At 37.5% G+C, this 22,987-nt stretch overlaps 1 protein-coding gene across 5 annotated transcripts in view; it reads right to left on the bottom strand.

The window, feature by feature from the left end:
- The window catches only part of COL24A1 (collagen type XXIV alpha 1 chain), a 400,744-nt gene that overhangs the window by 265,878 nt on the left and 111,879 nt on the right, over positions 1-22,987 (bottom strand). For all 5 annotated transcript variants that reach the window (XM_070367752.1, XM_005888435.2, XM_070367754.1 and 2 more), the window contains exons 11-13: positions 22,714-22,758; positions 11,920-11,973; positions 6,506-6,550 (exon numbers count right to left, since the gene is read on the bottom strand). In XM_070367752.1, the coding sequence (XP_070223853.1) occupies positions 6,506-6,550; positions 11,920-11,973; positions 22,714-22,758 (144 nt within the window). The remainder of the gene's footprint in view (positions 1-6,505; positions 6,551-11,919; positions 11,974-22,713; positions 22,759-22,987) is intronic.

The raw sequence follows: 22,987 nt of genomic DNA, 5'->3' as shown, positions 1-22,987 counted from the left end.
TCCCAGCTAATAAAGATTGTCTACCATCTTGTTTTTAAGATCTCAAATATTAACTGACAATAAGGATTTTGATCCAATTGTGACACTGTAGAGAGTGCAGCAGGGAAGAAAAGGAAGACATTAAGAATTATATTATCTCAATATCCAAAAGCATGAGTACACAAATGTTGACTAATATGTAAGTGATTATATGAGATCTTTAAAAATAATTCTGATTAGTAAGTACCTAATACTAAGATCTTAAAATCAAAAGTAGTTTGGAAAAAAACCACTGCTCAAATGTCAACAATCTAAGCCTAAGGAACAAATGAATTTTTTAATAAAACAATTTTAACACAGCCTGATCCTAAAATATACCAAATTCCTTAAAAAAACAGTTTTTTACTTTTCCAGGTTGAAAAACCAAAAACATTGTGTTACAAATATCAACTCTATCTGCAAACTGAATAAATACAATGTTTTATTTTGGGTGAAGTAAGTTTTCTGGGGAAATTTTAAATGAAATAACTTTAAACAGAAACATTGATTTAAAAATACCAATATGAGGCTAAATAATAAATAATTCAAACAACGAAAATAACATGTTATTTTAAAATGTATCCATTTCAGTAGCATCATATAATATTTATACTATCTAGGAGAAAGTATCTCTTACTTGTAAGCCTATAATTTCATTAAAATAATACAGACATCACTAAGGAAGTTGATTCACAACAACTTAATACCATGCTTAGTGTTTACTCAGGGAAATAAGTGATTCTTTGGCAACCAGTATGGGCACATGATTTACAACAATTATCTTCCCAAACTTAAGCTTAGCAATATTCTGACAATTTTGGACTGAACTTTTACTACTTCTCCATAAATTTCTGTGGTGTACACATATATGCCATGTTAATACATACACATTTTTATACTTTTTAAAATTACTTATATAAACATAGAGGTTTAGTATTCAGGATAAAAGCCAATATAGTAATCCAAAGATCATATTTATAGTGACTTGGACTTGGGATTTGGAAGTTTTCTATGCCTACTCTCTTTACTATTTTGACTATCAGAGTGTTTCATATTTTATAATACAGAAAGTTATATAATTTATTTTTACCAGTTTCTGGTAATTTTGAGACTCTAAAACTATAACTGTAATATGTTACATAAAATTTAAGGAATTATCTAAAAACAGTTACTACTATTCTACAAATTACATGCTATAATAATTACTTGACACTGAACCATGTCTAACAGGCACATGAAAAGATGTTCAAAATGGCTAATTAACAGAGCAATGCAAATCAAAACTGCAGTGAGGTATCACCTAACACCAGTCAGAATGGCCATCATTAAAAAGTCCATAAACAATAAATGCTGGAGAGAGTGTGGAGAAAAGAAAACCTTCCAACACTGTTGTAAACTAGTGCAATCACTATGGAGAACAGCATGGAAGTTCCTTTAAAAAACAAAAATACAGTTAGCATATGATCCAGCAACCCCTCTCCAGGACATATATCCAAAAAAGATGAAAACTCTAATTCAAAAAGATACACGCACTCCAATGTTCATAGCAGCACTATTTACAATAGCCAAGACATGGAAGTAACCTAAATGTCCACTGACAAGGTGCATGGATAAAGAAGATGTGATATGTATGTATGTATGAATGTGTTTATGTGTATATATATATATACACACACACACACACACATATATGAATATAATGGAATACTACCCAATCATAAAAATTAAGTAACGCCATTTGAAGAAACATGGATGGACCTAGAGATTACCATATTAAGTAAAGTAAGACAGAAAAGACAAATATCATATGATATCACGTATATGTGGAATCTAAAAGAATGATACAAATGAACTTATTTACAAAACAAGTACAGACTCAAAGACACAGAAAACAAACTAATTACTGAAGGAGGAAGGGATAGAGGGAAGGAGGGATAAATGAGTAGTTTGGGATTAGTAGACACACTGATTATTCAAATGATTCCATTCACTCAGTTGTGTCCAACTCTTGGTGACCCCATGGACTGTAGCCTACCAGGCTCCTCAGTTCATGGGATTTTCCAGGCAAGAGTACTGGAGTGGGTTGCCATTTCCTTCTCCAGAAGGGATCTTGCCATTTTCTTCTCCAGAAGGGATCTTCCCAACCCAGGGATCGAACCCAGGTCTCCCTCATTGTAGGCAGACGCTTTACCGTCTGAGCTACCAGGGAAGCAGTGTATAGCATAGGGAACTATAGTGAATATCTTATAATAACCTATAATGGAAAAGAATCTGAAAAAGAATATAGATATATATGTATAACTGAATCATTTTGCTATATACCTGAAACTAACACTGTAAATCTACTATACTTCAATTTAAAAATTGAATCATATTCTATCATATTCTATGTGCAAAGACTGAGTAATTGTATCTACATAAAACTTGAGGAAACAAGCTCATTTACAATGTAAGACTAATTAAATTAATTAGAAGGGAGTGGTGAGTACAGTAAGGTACATCTTATTCATACTTAAGTAAATGAAAAAACATGGGATCAACATAGCTGTACCTTAATGAAGCATCAATCCACCCTTCTAAGTAGTTATGAAACCAGCAGAAAGTTGGAAGTAACAGTCTTTGACATATGCATAGCCAAAAATGTCTTAAATATAGATTCTTTTTAGATTTCAGCATTTCCAGGTTTTTGTATTTTGTTTCACATGTACGCTTTCTGCCAGCTTTTTATGATGGCCTGGATCATTTAATTCTGCTTCTGTATTTGAATATCTACCTCACATATAACAAATAGCATACATAATTTAATATGAGATAAATTATGAGATAAATGGCCATATTTGTATTAAGATGGCTAATAGTTTCCACATCAAAGAGATTAGAAATGGTATCAAAAGATATTTTCCATTTACTGTTATTAAAATTGTCATAAGTAACCATTCTTCTCATGGAATTTTAATCATCTAAATTGAAATATGTGTCCCATGATACATAATACCCCATGCTAATATATATGCCCTTACTTAATGTCAAAGCTATTTGAAGATGATTTTACTTAAAGTAAACAGAACATGGTGGAGCATTTATGCATAGGATAATATTCTGCAACAGTCGCTGAGGTCAATCTTGGCATAATTTTACTTGTGGTTGTAACTGTATCTTAGTTTTAAGTACAGTGATTTCCTCATAAACATGGTCAAATCACTTTTTTGGTTAAAAAGAAAAAGCACACATGACACAGTAAAACACTAGACAGATTTTCTATAATAAATACCATTTAGGAAAAATGGGATACATATGTTTTTTGAATACAGTTTTTCCAAAGATCTAAATCTCTTATAAAGGCATATATTTTTAAAGCAATAAAACTTCAAAAAATTTGTAATGTAAAGAACAGCACAATTTTAAAAAAAGAGCCCAGTGATCACTCCACTCACTATTTTTCCACATTTTTCTTGAACTCCTCTTTTGAACTCAATAGCATATTGGATAATTTTATAATTCCCTATACAGTAAGAAACCAGAAGTTATCTAAAAACTTCCATGGACAATTTTACAGTTCAGGCTTCCCTGGTGGCTCAGAGGTTAAAGCGTCTGCCTCCAATGTGGGAGACCCGGGTTCGATCCCTGGGTCGGGAAGATCCCCTGGAGAAGGAAATGGTAACCCACTCCAGTACTCTTGCCTGGAGAATCCCATGGACGGAGAAGCCTGGTCGGCTACAGTCCACGGGGTCACAAAGAGTTGGACAGGACTGAGCGACTTCACTTTCACTTTCACTTTCATGGAGTAGGAAAGTAAATAATATTCATACATTGTCAAGATAAAGTTAATATATATATATAAGACCAGCTAAATTAATAAAGATGGTAGCCACTTAAGTGATATAACATTGAGCCTCTGAGAAAATATTTTCTCAGCAATATCTAAAATTCCACCATTAAAGATTACTTATTTTGCCTTAAATTATATTTAAAATATAATTATTAATAGGTAACTGTTTAAGCACTGCAGTCGTGTCCAACTCTGTGCGACCCCATAGACGGCAGCCCACCAGGCTCCCCTGTCCCTGGGATTCTCCAGGCAAGAACACTGGAGTGGGTTGCCATTTCCTTCTCCAATGCATGAAAGTGAAAAGTGAAAGTGAAGTCGCTCAGTCGTGTCCGACTCTTAGCGACCCATGGACTGCAGCCCACCAGGCTCCTCCGTCCATGGGATTTTCCAAACAAGAGTACTGGAGTGGGGCGCCATTGCCTTCTCCAACTGGAAGTAATATAGTAGCATAAATAAATTAATTAGTTCTTTTACTGACAGCATACTTTGCTAGGGAATGGATGGGAAAAAAATAAGACATAAAATGGAGAAGACAAGAATAAAGAAGATAAACTTCACCTAATACAAATTTTGAGGCAGCACATATCTTCATATTTAGATTAGAATTTTGACATATGAGAGGTATTTCTGTTGGAGTATGTGTATGAGGGATAAACTGTAAAGAAATAATATGCTTGCAGATAAAAAACAATGATTGTGGTAATGGTGATGGTACAGCTTCTGCTGTTGTAATTGTTATAAGATTAGCTTTAATGTTGAATGTAATTGCAAGAAAACAAAATGTTTGCTTACTTTTTATTTCTTAGTTTCATAAGTGTATCTTAATATATTAAACTCATTAAAGTGAAACTTTATCATATTTTGTCCCTAGATGGACAGTAGAAATATGTAAGTAGTAAGAAAAAGGCTGTTGGATTTATATTCAAAGGAGCTGGGTTCAATTCTTTATTTTACTACTTATAACTATGTGATCCTGAGCAAGACTTTTAATATCACTGGCCTTGTTCTCCTCACCCATATAATGGTGACGCTGACCTATTCTAATCTATAAGAAATAATGCAAAGCTCAAAGAATAAAATACTTTAAAAGGATATGAATATTCTGGTAAGATTGCAATCCTTTAGCATTACAAGTAAGATTTTAATTACTAGGTTGGCCAAAAGGTTTGTTTGATTTTTTCCATAACAGCATAGAGAAAAACCTGAATGAACTTTTGGGCCAACACAATATCTACATCAAAATTTTAGAAAAGGTGTTATGAAAGACAATTTTCTTCCTCATAGAGTAGACAGCACAGTGTAGCACACAATGTCTTATCCTAATAAATATCTGAGTTGTAATAAAAACAGCACAAGTGAAAAGCGGGTGACTAATTAGCTATTTGGACTTCCCTCGTGGCTCAGATGGTAAAGAATGTGTCTGCAATGTAGGAGACCCGGGTTCAGTATCTGGGTTGGGAAGATTCCATGGAGAAGGGAATGGCAACCCACTTCAGTAGCCTTGCCTGAAGAATCCCATGTACAGAGGAGTGTGGCAGGATCCATGTGGTCGCAAGGAATCGGACACAGCTGAGTCACTAACACCGTGTACAAATTAGCTATACCAACACAGCCAGGATAACCCAAGAACACTTTTCTGAACCACAACTTTCTCACTTGTTAAATATAGGGGTATTAGATAATGTCACAATTTTTAACCATCTCTCAAATTATATTATCAGGCAAAATTCACTTGATTTTTTAAAAAATTTAAATACATAAGAATGTAGTTTCTGAGCTAGCATCTCAAATGGGCATTTTAAAAAGCCCTAAAGAAGTAGGGTGAGTAATGCTGTTATTAATGTGTTAAATTGTCCATATATTTACTGTAACATTTTAATTTTAGGACCTTCTCATAAGGCTTCCCTCATAGCTCAGTTGGTAAAGAATCCACCTGCAATGCAGGAGCCTGCCTGCAATGCAGGAGACTCGGGTTCAACTCCTGAGCCCAGAAGATTCCCTGGAGAAGGAAATGGCAACCCACTCCAGTATTCTTGCCTGGAAAACCACATAGACAGAGGAGTTTGGCAGGCCCATGGGGTCTCAAGAGACGGACACGACTTAGCGACTAAACCCCCACCGTAAGGATAAAGGTCTCTCCCACTGGTATATTAAATGAGTTGCTGCTGCTAAGTCGCTTCAGTCATGTCCAACTCTGTGTGACCCCATAGATGGCAGCCCACCAGGCTCCCCCGTCCCTGGGATTCTCCAGGCAAGAACACTGGAGTGGGTTGCCATTTCCTTCTCCAATGCATGAAGGTGAAAAGTGAAAGTGAAGTCGCTCAGTCGTGTCTGACTCTTAGTGACCCCGTGGACTGCAGCCCACCAGGCTCCTACGTCCATGGGATTTTTCAGGCAAGAGTACTGGAGTGGGGTGCCATTGCCTTCTCTGATTAAATGGGTTAGAAGTGTTAAATTCCAAGTTACTTTTTAATCTAAATATTTCTTCATATTCTCAGGTATTATTAGGTAGGCTGTTAAAGTGGCAAAATTTAAACTCTGTTGAATGAGATGGGTTGTGGATGACAAGAACAACAACTAGCTTAACAGGTGAGAAACATACATACAATTAGATTATATTCCTCTAAACCAAACCTCATAAAACAAGAATCTAATTACCTGTCTTCCCTTAAGACCCCTCTTTCCACGGATCCCAGGAACACCCTAGAATGTACAAAAGTCAAAAGTAAATACTTATTCCCTTTTTTGATTGGGTTGTTTCTTTTTACATTGAGTTGCATAAACCATTTTTATATTTTAGATATTATTAACTTCTTGTCAGTCATATCATTTGAAAATATTATCTCCCATTCAATAGGTTGTCTTTTCTATTTGTTGATGGTTTCCTATGCTATACAAAAGCTTGTACATTTAATTAAGTCCCATTCATTTATTTTTGCTTTAATTTCTTTTGCCTTAGGAGACAGATCCCCCAAAATACTCCTATGATTTATGACAAACAGTGTTCTACTTATGTACCCATCTAAGAGTTTTACAGTTTCAGGTTTTACATTTAGGTCTTTAATCCATTTTGAGTTTATTTTTGTGAATGGTGTAAGGAAATGTTCTAATTTCATTTTTTTACATGTAGCTGCCCAGTTTTCCCAGCATCCAAAGACATACAGTTAGCTAAGAAGCACATGAAGAGATGCTATATACTGCTAATTATTAGAGAAACGAAAATCAAAACTACGTGAGATATCACCTCATACCTGTCAGAATGGCCACCAAAGTTGGTATAAAAAGAACACAAACAACAAACGTTGGTGAGGACATGGAAGAAAGGGAACCCTTCTACACTGTTGGTGGGAATATAAATTGATACAGCCACTATGAAAAATAGTAATGGGGTTTCTCAAAACTAAAAACAGAACTACATATGATTCAGCAGTTTGGGAAATAGTAATTTGAAAATACACCTTCATACCAGCACTATTTACAATAGCCAAGACATGGAAGCAACCCTAGGGTCCATCAACAGATGAATGGATAAATATATCTGTGTGTATGTATGTATAAATACACATATAATATGTGTGTGTATATGTGTATGTGTGTGTGTAATATTACAGAGCCATAAAAAATTAAATTCTGACATCTGCAGCAGTGGATGATTTAGAGAATATTATGATTAGTAAAATAAGTCAGACAAAGATGAATACAGTGTAATATTCCACTTATATGTGGAATCTAAAAAATAAAACACACAAATATATATAGCCAAACAGAAATAGACTCACAGATACAGAAAACAAACTAGTGGTTATTCATGGAGAGAGGGAAGCGGGGAGGGGCAAGATAGGAGTATGGGATAGAGAGATAAAAATTAGTATGTATAAAATACCTAAGCAATAGGGAATATACTCTATGGCACAGGGAAGTATAGCTATTATTTTGTAATAACTGTTAATGGAGCATCCAGTTCAGTTCAGTTCAGTTGCTCAGTCCTGTCCGACTCTTTGTGACCCCATGAATCGCAGCACACCAGGACTCCCTGTCCATCACCAACTCCCGGAGTTCACTGAGACTCACGTCCATCGAGTCAGTGATGCCATCCAGCCATCTCATCCTCTGTCATCCCCTTCACCTCCTGCCCCAAATCCCTCCCAGCATCAGAGTCTTTTCCAATGAGTCAACTCTTCACATGAGGTGGCCAAAGTACTGGAGTTTCAGCCTCAGCATCGTTCCTTCCAAAGAAATCCCAGGGCTGATCTCCTTCAGAAGGGACTGGTTGGATCTCCTTGCAGTCCAAGGGACTCTCAAGAGTCTTCTCCAACACCACACTTCAAAAGCATCAATTCTTCGGTGCTCAGCCTTCTTCACAGTCCAACTCTCACATCCATACATAACCACTGGAAAAACCATAGCCTTGACTAGACGAACCTTTGTTGGCAAAGTAATGTCTCTGCTTTTGAATATGCTATCTAGGTTGGTCATAACTTTCCTTCCAAGGAGTAAGTGTCTTTTAATTTCATGGCTGCAGTCACCATCTGCAGTGATTTTGGAGCCCCAAAAAATAAAGTCTGACACTGTTTCCCCATCTATTTCCCATGAAGTGGTGGGACCAGATGCCATGATCTTCGTTTTCTGAATGTTGAGTTTTAAGGCAACTTTTTCACTCTCCTCTTTCACCTTCATCAAGAGGCTTTTTAGTTCCTCTTCACTTTCTGCCATAAGGGTGGTGTCGTCTGCATAATTCATCAAAATATTGAACCAAGATGCTGTGTACCTAAAATATTGTAAATAAGCTATACCTCAAAAAAGTAAATATTTATCAAATCAATGAGTTATTTTTTTCAAACATTAATTTACGGAGTATGACAAAGAGAAAAATACATTATATTTTAAACTGCAGTGATACTTATAAGAGTGTCAATATACTAATTTAAGTGGCCCCTTTTCTTCTTCGTAACAAAATCTTGATTTTATTCAGAAATCCATCCCATTTGTATTTCCAAATGGGATCCTGCCATTCCTCTGGTGATAATTATTTGTCCAGAGGTAGTATGCAACCAATGACCTGCCTCTTGAGAAACCTATATGCAGGCCAGGAAGCAACAGTTACTACTGGACATGGAACAACAGACTGGTTCCAAATAGGAAAAGGAGTACGTCAAGGCTGTATATTGTCACCCTGCTTATTTAACTTCTATGCAGAGTACATCATGAGAAATGCTGGGCTGGAAGAAACACAAGCTGGAATCAAGATTGCTGGGAGAAATATCAATAACCTCAGATATGCAGATGACACCACCTTTATGGCAGAAAGTGAAGAGGAACTCAAAAGCCTCTTGATGAAAGTGAAAGTGGAGAGTGAAAAAGTTGGCCTAAAGCTCAACATTCAGAAAACGAAGATCATGGCATCCGGTCCCATCACTTCATGGGAAATAGATGGGGAAACAGTGGAAACAGTGTCAGACTTTATTTTTCTGGGCTCCAAAATCACTGCAGATGGTGACTGCAGCCATGAAATTAAAAGACGCTTACTCCTTGGAAGGAGAGTTATGACCAACCTAGATAGCATATTCAAAAGCAGAGACATTACTTTGCCAACAAAGGTCCGTCTAGTCAAGGCTGTGGTTTTTCCTGTGGTCATGTATGCATGTGAGAGTTGGACTGTGAAGAAGGCTGAGCACTGAAGAATTGATGCTTTTGAAGTGTGGTGTTGGAGAAGACTCTTGAGAGTCCCTTGGACTGCAAGGAGATCCAACCAGTCCCTTCTGAAGGAGATCAGCCCTGGGATTTCTTTGGAAGGAACGATGCTGAGGCTGAAACTCCAGTACTTTGGCCACCTCATGTGAAGAGTTGACTCATTGGAAAAGACTCTGATGCTGGGAGGGATTTGGGGCAGGAGGAGAAGGGGACGACAGAGGATGAGATGGCTGGATGGCATCACCGACTCGATGGACGTGAGTTTGAGTGAACTCACCAACTCTGGGAGTTGGTGATGGACAGGGAGGCCTGGCGTGCTGCAATTCATGGGGTCACAAAGAGTCAGACACAACTGAGCGACTGAACTGAACTGAGTATGCAACCAAAGTTGGTACAATCAAACAGAAGTCTTATTTTGTATACCCAGCAGACAATTACCACCTGTCTCCTTGTTTCTCTGGCTGAACATAAACAAATGCATATTTAGCCCTTGCATTGGGAATCTTGCAATCATATGAGAAATAAGTCTTATGATAAAGCCAACATTGGTTAAGACAAAGTGGAGAAAATGATGATCTCACTGTGCTCACAGGATCACACTGTGCCTAGATTCCACCTAACCTGTGTGTTTCTGGTCATAAGAAGTAGTGGCAGGACACAGTACTCAAGTACTCAGGTTCTACAGCCAGAATATCTATGCTTAAATCCTCGTTCTATTATCTGTGTGTAGTCTTAGGTAAATCTCTCTGTGTGCATCACTTTCCTCATCCATAGTGAGAATTATAGCTACAAGGGGCTTCCCTTGTAGCTCAGTTGGTAAAGAATCTGCCTGCAGTGCAGGAGACCCGGCTTCGATCCCTGGGTTGGGAAGATCCCCTGGAGAAGGAAATGGCAACCCACTCCAGTATCCTTTGCCTGGAAAATCTCATGGACACAGGAGCCTGGTGGGCTGCAGTCCATTGGGTCTCAAAGAGTCAGGCACGACTTAGCAACTAACACTTAACACTTATATTGAGAATTATAGTACTATCTCACTGGGTATTACAAGATTAAATGAATTAATATGAAGTATTTACATAGTGACTTGTATATATATAACCATTACAATAAATCATTTGCTGTAATCATTGTTTATTTATTTATTTTTAGTTATTTTTTTTAACTTTACAATATTGTATTGGTTTTTCCATATATCAACATGAATCCACCACAGGTATACACGTGTTCCCCATCCTGAACCCTCCTCCCTCCTCCCTCCCTGTACCATCCCTCTGGTGTTTATTTAAAATCTCCTCATTTTGAAGCCAGTTTGAAATTTTTTGTCACTTGTAATCTAAAGCATACTTATTGATATAATCCCTTGAGGCATAATCACTTTTATAAGTCCTTGAGACTAAGAAATCTGTCAGAACTATGTAGCTTGGGATTTTTGTATATGCAGATAAGTTAACAGATATCAATGGTTGAAGTAATCCATTTACTTTCAACTCAACAGTGGTTGACAAAAATATTCATGTAATATCTCTACTGAAAAAAGAGTTCAAAGGTGAGCAATAGGACATTGTGCCTATTGATGGTCAGTGTCACTGGGATCCTTAAATCCAAGATGATGACATCTTGCAAGAACGTATAACTTTGGTTTATTTATTACATTAAGTTCATGCCAACAGGTCTGGAAAGGACTGTATCATAAGCAGCAGAGTTATTAACAATGTAGACTGTATACAGTAAGTCCCCTTCATATGAACCTTCAAGTTGCAAACTTTCAAGATGTGAATATGCATCTGGTTCCAGCAAGGAACCAAAGCCTACGCCATCAACATCAGTCATGAGAGAAACTACAGCTTGCCCTCCGTCTCCTATTGCTGATGATCCTTCCGCTCTACCATCTCCCTGCTCTTCTTCCTCCTCCAGTCAGTAATTCTTCTTGCCTGTTCACTCTATGCCAGTCCTTGTACACCAGCTGTTGTTCTGGATGACTATATTTTTTAAGGTACAGTACTGTAAGATTAAAACTTTTATTTTGTGTTTGTTTTAATGTATTATTTGTGTGAAAAGTATTATAAACCTATTACAGTACAGTACTATACAGCTGATTGTGTTAGTTGGGTACCTAGGCTAACTCTGTTGGATTTACAAACAAACTGTATTTACAGAACAGCACGCTGTTCTAGGTAGGGTACTAACTGTGTATTCCTTTGGGTCAAAAAAGAAGAAGTTCAGTTCTTTGCATGATACAATGAAAACATCATCTAATTTTTCTTAAAGTTGGTTTGTTTCACTCTGTAAGATTACCTGTCTGACATCTGGGTTAATCAGCACTGTTATACTTTACCTTAGTATACCACATTAGAAATAATATTTGAAGGAAACAGACTTACTCTTTCTCCTTCAGGTCCCAGTTGTCCTACTTCTCCAGGAGAGCCAATGAAACCCTTAAAGAAATCAAACAATCTTTGCATTATCTCATTTAAATAGTCACCATTAAGTATATAATTCTAAATAGAGATACTTAAAATTTATTCATAGTAATATGAATGATGAGGCTTAACAGCATAATAACCTTGTTGCTTTTTTTTCCTAAAAGTTACAGATCCATCTTTTCATTTAAAAAAAGTTGGAAATATAATTTAGACAAATATAATTTAGGCTCATAAAAATCAACAAGCCCAAGTTCTTTTCTACACTGAATATTACAAAGGGCAGAAAATACAGATACAATTAACTAAAATGTAAGGCAGAAAGGAGGTATCCAAGAATAAGAGAGATATGGAGGAGGGAGAGATTTATTCCAATGTGGCAAGAGGTAAAGACAATCGAAGAAGATTTCAAAGAAGACTGGCACTTGAGATAGGCCTACAGAGTAGGTAAAATATTGATAAGCAGATAATGGAGTAAGAACACTTCAGGCAGAACCACAGTAAGCAGAAACAAGACAGAGAGAACTACAGGAGTGTTTGTAAATGGTTAACTGAGTAGCAATGGTTAACTGAGTAAGGTGCTCGGGAGAAAAGCAGACCCACACTGCCTTCATGGAGGTTCCCGCTGGTCTGAGAAACAAGGGGTGCATCTGAGTACCAATGCAAGCTACTTTTACCGCCACACGTTAGTTACATCTCACCTGTGGCAAATAATAACCTGTTTCATCAATTTAATGAATAAAGTGTATGGTAGTTTAGAGAATAGATTAAGGAAAGCCTTAAATTTCAGGCTAAGAATTTTAGACTTTACATTTTAGATAGCTGGAAATTACTGGGCTTTGAGGGAGTATGGTAATGACCTGATGTTAAGCTGTTTCTCTAAAATATTAAGCTGTTGACAAAATACAGAATATACCCCAGACAGGAAATACTGAATGTAGGAAATCTTACTGCAATGGTCCATATTTGAAAGAATATGAATCTGGGTCACTGATGCACAAAACATCATTTTAGTGCCCTCTGTGTGCCAGGAATTGGGATTATAAAAATGAATATGAAAATCAGTGTCCTCAAGAAGCTGATAGTTTATTAGGAAGAAGTCATACAAATAACTGTCATATCATAATTGTTACATGATTATGTGACAGGTGATAAGATAAACACAATACACAACAGAAACTTTGACTGGCAGAATGACCAATACTGCCTAGAGGGAAGGGTTAGGAAAGCTTTACAGAGGAGGCAACTTTTGAGCTGAGTCTTGAAGGAAAGGAAAGGCATTCCATGCAGGGTGGAAAATAGCTGGGTATTACCATGGTAGGATGAACACTTTTCTCTGACAAGGAAAAACACCTTTATGAACAAGCAATAAATAAAGGAAAAGATAATTGGTTTCCTTCTACTTCACTTTAATGATAATATATCTATAATTTGTTTGCTTAAAAGTCAAGCATCTGGAGGATGGAGAAACTTTAAAAATGAAGCATCCATGTGTTTGTTAGCCATCTGTATGTCTTTTTTGAAGAAATGTCTATTTAGTTCTTTGGCCCATTTTTTGATTGGGTCGTTTATTTTTCTGGAGTTGAGCTGTAGGAGTTGCTTGTATATTTTTGAGATTAGTTGTTTGTCGGTTGCTTCATTTGCTATTATTTTCTCCCATTCTGAAGGCTGTCTTTTCACCTTGCTAATAGTTTCCTTTGATGTGCAGAAGCTTTTAAGGTTAATTAGGTCCCATTTGTTTATTTTTGCTTTTATTTCCAATCACTCATTATCAGAGAAATGCAAATCAAAACCACTATGAGGTACCATTTCACACCAGTCAGAATGGCTGCGATCCAAAAGTCTACAAATAATAAATGCTGGAGAGGGTGTGGAGAAAAGGAACCCCTTTACACTGTTGGTGGGAATGCAAACTAGTACAGCCACTATGGAGAACAGTGTGGAGATTCCTTAAAAACTGGAAATAGAACTGCCTTATGATCCAGCAACCCCACTGCTGGGCATACACACTGAGGAAACCAGAAGGGAAAGAGACACGTGTACCCCAATGTTCATCGCAGCACTGTTTATAATAGCCAAGACATGGAAGCAACCTAGATGTCCATCAGCAGATGAATGGATAAGAAAGCAGTGGTACATATACACAATGGAGTATTACTCAGCCATTAAAAAGAATACATTTGAATCAGTTCAAATGAGGTGGATGAAACTGGAGCCTATTATACAGAGTGAAGTAAGCCAGAAGGAAAAACATAAATACAGTATACTAACGCATATATATGGAATTTAGAAAGATGGTAACAATAACCCGTTATGTACGAGACAGCAAAAGAGACACTGATGTATAGAACAGTCTTATGGACTCTGTGGGAGAGGGAGAGGGTGGGAAGATTTGGGAGAATGGCAATGAAACATGTAAAATATCATGTAGGAAACGAGTTGCCAGTCCAGGTTCGAAGCATGATGCTGGATGCTTGGGGCTGGTGCACTGGGACGGCCCAGAGGGATGGTATGGGGAGGGAGGAGGGAGGAGGGTTCGGGATGGGGAACACATGTATACCTGTGGCGGATTCATTTTGATATTTGGCAAAACTAATACAATTATGTAAAGTTTAAAAATAAAATAAAATTAGAGAGAAAAAAAAAAAAAAATGAAGCATCCAAAAGTTTTTCTAATTACCAAAACATTTAGGATTATGATGGCAAGCTACATGTATTTCAGAATCATCAGCTACAGATGGCCTCAAGTTAAAAAAAAGTTAACTTTTGCTTTAACATACACAACTGAAATTTTGTTTATAAATAAAAAGAACAAACACCCTAACTGATGTACATTTATCTAAAAACTCTGCTGAAAACTCAGGAGCTGAAAAGTCAGATCTCTACTCAACACAGTCTACACAGAATCAGCACAACATTTTAGAAATAAAGATTTTAAAGGGAACAATGCTATGCATAATTATGTAGGTGTTTCAGAAAAGGTTCTTGATAATTATTATGATAATTATAACAGAAATAAAATGCCAGCAGCATCCAACAAAGACATCATATGGGCTTGTCATCATTCTAAAAACACTACCACTAAACTGGAGTTTAGGGTGTAAACAAATAAGGACATAAAAAAAAATAATACTAATACAGATGGCTTTTCTTCTTGGATTGAAGTTTGTATATTCAAATAGAGGCAATTCTATATTCAGTTCAGTTCAGTTGCTCAGTCATGTCTGACTCTTTGCGACCCCATGAATCACAGCAGGCCAGGGCTCCCTGTCCATCACCAACTCCCGGAGTTCACTCAGACTCACATGCATCGAGTCAGCGATGCCATCCAGCCATCTCATCCTCTGGCGTCCCCTTCTCCTCCTGCCCCCAATCCCTCCCAGCATCAGTGTCTTTTCCAATGAGTCAGCTCTTCGCATGAGGTGGCCAAAGTACTGGAGTTTCAGCTTCAGCATCATTCCCTCCAGAGAAATCCCAGGGCTGATATCCTTTAGAATGGACTGGTTAGACCTCCTTGCAGTCCAAGGGACTCTCGAGTCTTCTCCAACACCACAGTTCAAAAGCATCAATTCTTCAGTGCTCAGCTTTCTTCACAGTCCAACTCTCACATCCATACATAACCACTGGAAAAACCATAGCCTTGACTAGACGGACCTTTGTTGGCAAAGTAATGTCTCTGCTTTTGAACATGCTATCTAGGTTGGTCATAACTTTCCTTCCAAGGAGTAAGCGTCTTTTAATTTCATGGCTGCAGTCACCATCTGCAGTGATTTTGGAGCCCAGAAAAATAAACTCTGCCCCTGTTTCCACTGTTTCCCCATCTATTTCCCATGAAGTGATGGGACCGGATGCCATGATCTTCGTTTTCTGAATGTTGAGCTTTAAGCCAACTTTTTCACTCTCCACTTTCACTTTCATCAAGAGGCTTTTGAGTTCCTCTTCACTTTCTGCCATAAGGGTGGTGTCATCTGCATATCTGAGGTTATTGATATTTCTCCTGGCAATCTTGATTCCAGCTTTTGTTTCTTCCAGTCCAGTATTTCTCATGATGTACTCTGCATATAAGTTAAATAAGCAGGGTGACAATATACAACCTTGACGTACTCCTTTTCCTATTTGGAACCAGTCTGTTGTTCCATGTCTAGTTCTAACTGTTGCTTCCTGACCTGCATACAGGTTTCTCAAGAGGCAGGTCAGATGATCTGGTATTCCCATCTCTTTCAGAATTTCCCACAGTTTATTGTGATCCACACAGTCAAAGGCTTTGGCATAGTCAAGAAAGCAGAAATAGATGTTTTTCTGGAACTCTCTTGCTTTTTCCATGATCCAGCGGATGTTGGCAATTTGATCTCTGGTTCCTCTGCCTTTTCTAAAACCAGCTTGAACATCTGGAAGTTCATGATTCACGTATTGCTGAAGCCTGGCTTGGAGAATTTTGAGCATTACTTTACCAGCATGTCAGATGAGTGCAATTGTGTGGTAGTTTAAGCATTCTTTGGCATTGCCTTTCTTTGGGATTGGAATGAAAACTGACCTTTTCCAGTCCTGTGGCCACTGCTGAGTTTTCCACATTTGCTGGCATATTGAGTGTAGCACTTTCACAGCATCATCTTTCAGGATTTGAAATAGCTCCACTGGAATTCCATCACCTCCACTAGCTTTGTCTGTAGTGATGCTTTCTAAGGCCCACTTGACTTCACATTCCAGGATGTCTGGCTCTAGGTCAGTGATCACACCATTGTGATTATCTGGGTTGTGAAGATCTTTTTTGAATAGTTCTTCTGTGTATTCTTGCCACCTCTTCTTAATATCTTCTGACTCTGCTAGGTCCATACCATTTCTGTCCTTTATCAAGCCTATCTTTGCATGAAATGTTCCCTTGGTATCTCTAATTTTCTTGAAGAGATCTCTAGTCTTTCCCATTCTGTTGTTTTCCTCTATGTCTTTGCATTGATTGCTGAGGAAGGCTTTCTTACCTCTTCTTGCTATTCTTTGGAACTCTGCATTCAGATGCTTATATCTTTCCTTTTCTCCTTTGCTTTTCACTTCTCTTCTTTTCACAGCTATTTGTAAGGCCTCCCCAGACAGCCATTTTGCTTTTTTGCATTTCTTTTCCATGTGGATGGTCTTGATCCCTGTCTCCTGTACAATGTCACGAACGTCATTCCATAATTCATCAGGCACTCTACCTATCAGATCTAGGCCCTTAAATCTATTTCTCACTTCCACTGTATAATCATAAGGGATTTGATTCTATATTCTATATTGCATAAGACAGAGGCAATTCTGTCACCATCAGGGCAAATAAAAACATCAGGAGAGGCCTACATACATCTACTTTTTGAGATACCTGGCCAGTTATTACACAAAGAGATACCAAAGGAGGGCTGAAAAATGATTTCAAACATTTACATTTTAAAAATAATTATTTTAACACCAAAAAATGCAACCAAACAACAGGGACATTCAAAAGATAATTTATCACACAATTTGTAAAAATATTAATTTACAATATATAGCATCTGGTATTATCCAGTAATAGGACACACATTAAATAAAAAATATAATCCTGTCAGTGTAAATTTGTTTTGAACAAATTTTGTTTTTTGAACATTTGTAGTTATTAATAATATCAAAGTTTACATTTGGACTCTGTGAATATGAAACCTAGAGAAATGGTTCTGCTGACTCTTCCCTCACTTGCAAAGGAAAATGAAAGGATTAAATCAATTAAATTAGTCAGAGAAGGATTAGTTTTTTTAAATGCTTTCATGAAGTTGCCATCAAAACATAAAAAAACTTAAAAAGGGTTTACTCCCTAGAGAGTACTTTTCAACACAAATGGAGAAGAAAGGAACAAAAGGATAATATGGTACAAAAATGACACAAAGGAGAACTTAGAAAAGTTACAGGAATCACAGAAGCAAGATGAGAAAATGTAGTAAAAGAAAACTGCACAGCGCCAAACAGGTCTACAACTTTAGCTCACACACACAAGTAACTCCCAAATTCCAGAATAATGATAAAACCTGCAGAGAAAGCACATGCCATGTGGTAGGCACTGTGCTTTAAGAATATTCAGCTCAGGTAGTTCTCAGAAGCACCTAAAGGTAAATTTCATTTTCACCTTTTAGTAAGTTAAGAAAAATGAGACACAGAAGAGATTAATGGCATCAAAAGTCACAAAGCTAGTAAACGAGGGGTTTGTGGGGGGGGAAGCAGTCTCGTCTAACTCCAAAGCCCGTGTTCTTATCCAGTAATCTCTCCTTGTTTTCCAGATCCAAGTAAGTATGTGCATTCAGTGTGGCTTTAATAAAGTATACATCACTTTTCCCCATCATATTTTCACTTAGCGCAAGGGTAGAGACAGCACAGGACAGTGGAAGAGGACAGAGCTAAAGGTGAGAAGATGTTGGTTTGAGTTCTGCTAGGACTAGATCAAATCATGTCAGTTCCACAGCTTATCATCTGTTTTATCACCTGTAAAATGGAGACAATATTTGTGTTCTCCTACTTCACAGGATTGATAGCAAAATTAAAGAAGAAAATACACATGAAATATTTGAAAATGTTTAAGAATTTTTTAAAAATGAAGGCATCATTATAGCACATACATTAAAACACATGTTTTCTGGCTACATGGAGCTACTGAAGGGCACATGCTTGCTAGTCAGGGCCTGACAAAACGTGCTCCACTGGAGAAGTGAATGGCAAAGCAGTTCAGTAGTCTTGCCTTAAAAACCCCATGAACACAATGAAAAGGCAAAAATATATGACACTAGAAGATGAGCCCCCCAGGTTGGTAGGTGTCCAACAGGCAACTGGGGAAGAGCAGAGAAATAGCTCCATGAAGAATGAAGAGGCTGGGCAAAAGCAGAAATGTTGCTCAGCTGTGGGTATGTCTGGTGGTTAAAGTAAAGTCCAATGCTGTAAAGAACAATATTGCATAGGAACCTGGAATGTTAGGCCCATAAATCAAGGTAAATTGGATGTGGTCAAGTAGGAGATGGCAAGAGTGAACATTGACATTCTAGGGATCACTGAACATAAATGGATGAGAATGGGTGAACTAAATTCAAACGATGGTAATATCTTCTACCATGGGTAAGAATACCTTAGAAGAAATGGAGAAGCCCTCATTGTCAAAAAGAGAGTCTGAAATGCAATACTTCAGTGCAGTCTCAAAAACAACAGAATGATCTCTGTTCATATCCAAGACAAACCATTCAACATCACAGTAATCCAAGTCTATGCCTCAACCACTAAAGCCAAAGAAGTTGAAGTGGAACGGTTCTGTGAATACCTACAAGACCTTCTAGAACTACCAACAAAAAACGATATCCTTTTCATCACAGGGGACTGGAATGTGAACGTAGGAAGCCAAGAGACACATGGAGTAACAGGCAAGCTTGGCCTTAGAGTACAAAATGAAGCAGGGCAAAAGCTAACAGAGTTTTGCCAGGAGAACACACTGGTCATAGCAAACACTCTCTTCCAACAATACAAGAGACAACTCTATACATAGATGTCATCGGATGATGAATACCGAAATCAAATTGATTATATTCTTTGCAGCTGAATATGGAGAAACTAGACACAGTCAGCAAAAACAAAACCTGGGAATGACTGTGGCTCAGATCATGAGCCCTTATTGCAAATACACACTTAAATTGAAGAAAGTAGGGAAAACAACTAGACCATTCAGGTATGACCTAAATCAAACCCTTTATGAATATACAGTGGAGGTGACAAACAGATTCAAGGGATTAGATCTAGTAGGTGGAGTGCCAGAAGAACTATGGATAGAGGTTTGCAACATTGTTCAGGAGGTGATCAAAACCAACCCCAAGAAAAAGAAATGAAAAAAAGGCAAAATGGTTGTCTGAGGAGGCGTTACAAATAGCTGAGAAAAGAAGAGAAGAGAAAGGCAAAGGAGAAAGGGAAAGATATAGCCAACTGAATGTAGAGTTGTAGAGAACAGTGAGAAATGATAAGAAAGGCTTAAGTGAACAATGCAAAGAAATAGAGGAAAACAATAGATGGGGAAAGACTAGAGATCTCTTCAAGAAAACTGTAGATACCAAGGGAATACTTATGCAAAGATGGGCACAATAAAGGACAGAAACAGCAAGGACCAAACAGAGATTAAGTAGAAGTGGCAGGAATACACAGAAGAACTACATAAAAAAAGATCTTAATGACCCAGATGGAGAAGGAAATGGCAACCCACTCCAGTATTCTTGCCTGGAGAATCCTGTGGACAGAGGAGCCTGGTGGGCTGCTGTCCATAGGGTCGCATAGAGTCGGACATGACTAAAGCGACTTAGCATGCATGCATGCATTGGAGAAGGAAATGGCAACCCACTCTCATGTTCTTACTTGGATAATCCCAGGGATGGAGGTGCCTGGTGGGCTGCCATCTATGGGGTCGCACAGAGTCGGACACAACTGAAGTGACCTAGCAGCAGCAATAGCAATGACCCAGAAAATGGTGTGGTCACTCACCTAGAGCCAGGTAGCCTGGAATGTGAAATTAAATGGCCCTAGGAAACATCACGACGAATAAAGCTAGTGGAGGTGATGGAATTCCAAATGAACTATTTCAAATTCTAAAAGATGATGCTGTTAAAGTGTTTCACTCAATATGCCAACAGAATTGGAAAACTCAGCAGTGGCCACAGGACTGGAAAAGGTCAGTTTTCATTCCAATTCCAAAGGAAGGCAATGTCAAAAAATGTTGAAACTACTGTACAATTGCACTCATTTCACATGCTAGCAAAGTAACGCTCAAAATCCTTCAGCTAGGCTTATGCAGTATGTGAACCATGAACTTCCAGATGTTCAAGGTGTATTTAAAAAAGGCAGAAGAACCAGAGATCAAATTGCCAACATCAGCTGGATCATAGAAAAAGCAAGTGAATTCCAGAAAAACATCTACTTCTGCTTCATAGACTATACTAAAGCCTCTGACTGAGCGGATCACAACAAACTATGGAAAATTCTTAAAGACACAGGAACACCAGACCACCTTATCTCCCTCCTGAGAAGCTGTATGCAGGACAAGATGCAACAGTTAGAACCGGACATGTAACAATGGACTGGTTCAAAATTGGGAAAGGAGTACATCGAGGCTGTATGTTGTCACCTTGCTTATTTACTTTTAAGAAGAGTACATCATGTGAAATGTCAGGCTGGATGAATCACAAGCTGGAAACAAGATTACTGGGAGAAATATCAACAACCTCAGATATGCAGATGATACTAATTTCATGGCAGAGAACAAAGAGAAACTATCTTGATGAAGGGGAAAGAGGAGAGTAAAAAGCTGGCTTAAAACATAATAGTCAAAAAACGAAGATCATGGCATCATTGTCCCATCACTTCATAGTAAATAGATGGAGAAGAAGGGGAAACAGTGACAAATTTTCTTTTCTTGGGTTCCAAAATCACTGTAAACGGTGACTGCAGCCACGAAATTAAAAGACACTTGCTCCTTTGAAGAAAACCTATGACGAACCTAGACAGTATATTAAAAAGCAGAGACATCACTTTGCTGACAAAGGTCCATCTAGTCAAAGCTATGGTATTTCCAGTAGTCACGTACAGATGTAAGAGTTGGACCATAAAGAAGGCAGAGCAACAAAGAATTGCTGCTTTCAAACTGTGGTGCTGGAGAAGACTCTTGAGAATCCCTTGACAGCAAGGAGATCAAACCAGTCAATCATAAAAGAAGTCAATCGATTCATTGGAAGGATTGAGGCTGAAGTTGAAGCTCCAAAAAATTGGCCACTTGATGTGGAGAGTCGACTCCTTGGAAAAGACCTTGATGCTAAGAAAGATTGAGGGCAAGAGGAGACAGGGGCAACAGAGGATGAGATGGTTGGATGGCATCACTGACTCAATGGACGTGAGTTTGAGCAAATTCCAGGAGATAGTGAAGAACAGGGGAGCCTAGTGTGCTGCAGTTCATGGGCTTGCAAAGAGTTGGACATGACTTATTGACTAAATAACAACAATATACATACCATTTAAATATTTTTTGTTTTCCTTATTTCTAAAAGTTATTTTAGGTAATATAAGGAAGATATAGATTCTGAAAAATAACTGGCTATTAAATAGAGAATTTAAAAAGAAAAATTTTAGTTTTATAAATTTTTCCCAGAATCAGCTTTGATTTTAATTTGTGGAACACTACATAACACTTCATAGTAATTTTTTTTTTTTTACTCCCTTTATGCTTAAAAGTGGTTAACAATTCCTTTAATGGTTAGAAGTGCAAAACTATATTCTTGAACATGTAAGTTTCTTTCTTGCAGCTATTTCTTTAGTCCAGATAGTTTCTGTATTATTACTTCAGCCTTGAATAGGAATTTTTTTGTCTCTTCACATTTCTTTCATCATGACTTCTTAAGTCTACATAGAGTCACATATAAAAAATACTACAAATGCTTATAGAGTGTATTTCTAACATACCAGAAATGGTATAACACACCATTTTGCAAGGGGCTAGAAAAATAATATAAATAATATATATGTAGGAGCTATCAAAGAATAAGGCAAGAACTACCACTGTAAGACTGCTCTCTGTGGCCTTAACAATAAAGATGTATATTAAATAAGTATACTTCTTTCCAGGCTAAACCCACATTACATTCAAAGTAATGGAAGTGTGGAAGTGTGAAAATAAGTATTTTGTATATGTGATTCTACTTACATTTAAGCATACTTAACAAAGCAAAGAAAATGCTTACTCACTCGTACACCTTTAGGTCCTGGATTACCATCTGGTCCAGCTAAACCCTAGTGCAAACAAAAGACATCACCATCATACTCTAGTACTTTTTAAAGAGTTGTTGATAATTAATAAAAAGGGGCAAATAAAAGGTATCATTTTTACAAGTATAAACTTCAGAACTGTATACTTAGTTCTGAAGACCATATACATTTTAGGGATTTTAGAATTTCAGAACCAAAAAAGCCATTGTATATAATCTATACACAAATATATTTTAGATTTCTAAATAAAGTA

The sequence above is a fragment of the Bos mutus genome, chromosome 3 (genome assembly GCF_027580195.1).
Source record: "Bos mutus isolate GX-2022 chromosome 3, NWIPB_WYAK_1.1, whole genome shotgun sequence".
Classification (NCBI taxonomy): domain Eukaryota; kingdom Metazoa; phylum Chordata; class Mammalia; order Artiodactyla; family Bovidae; genus Bos; species Bos mutus.
Note: the sequence above shows the minus strand (reverse complement) of the source record. Positions and strands in the feature narration are given on the sequence as shown.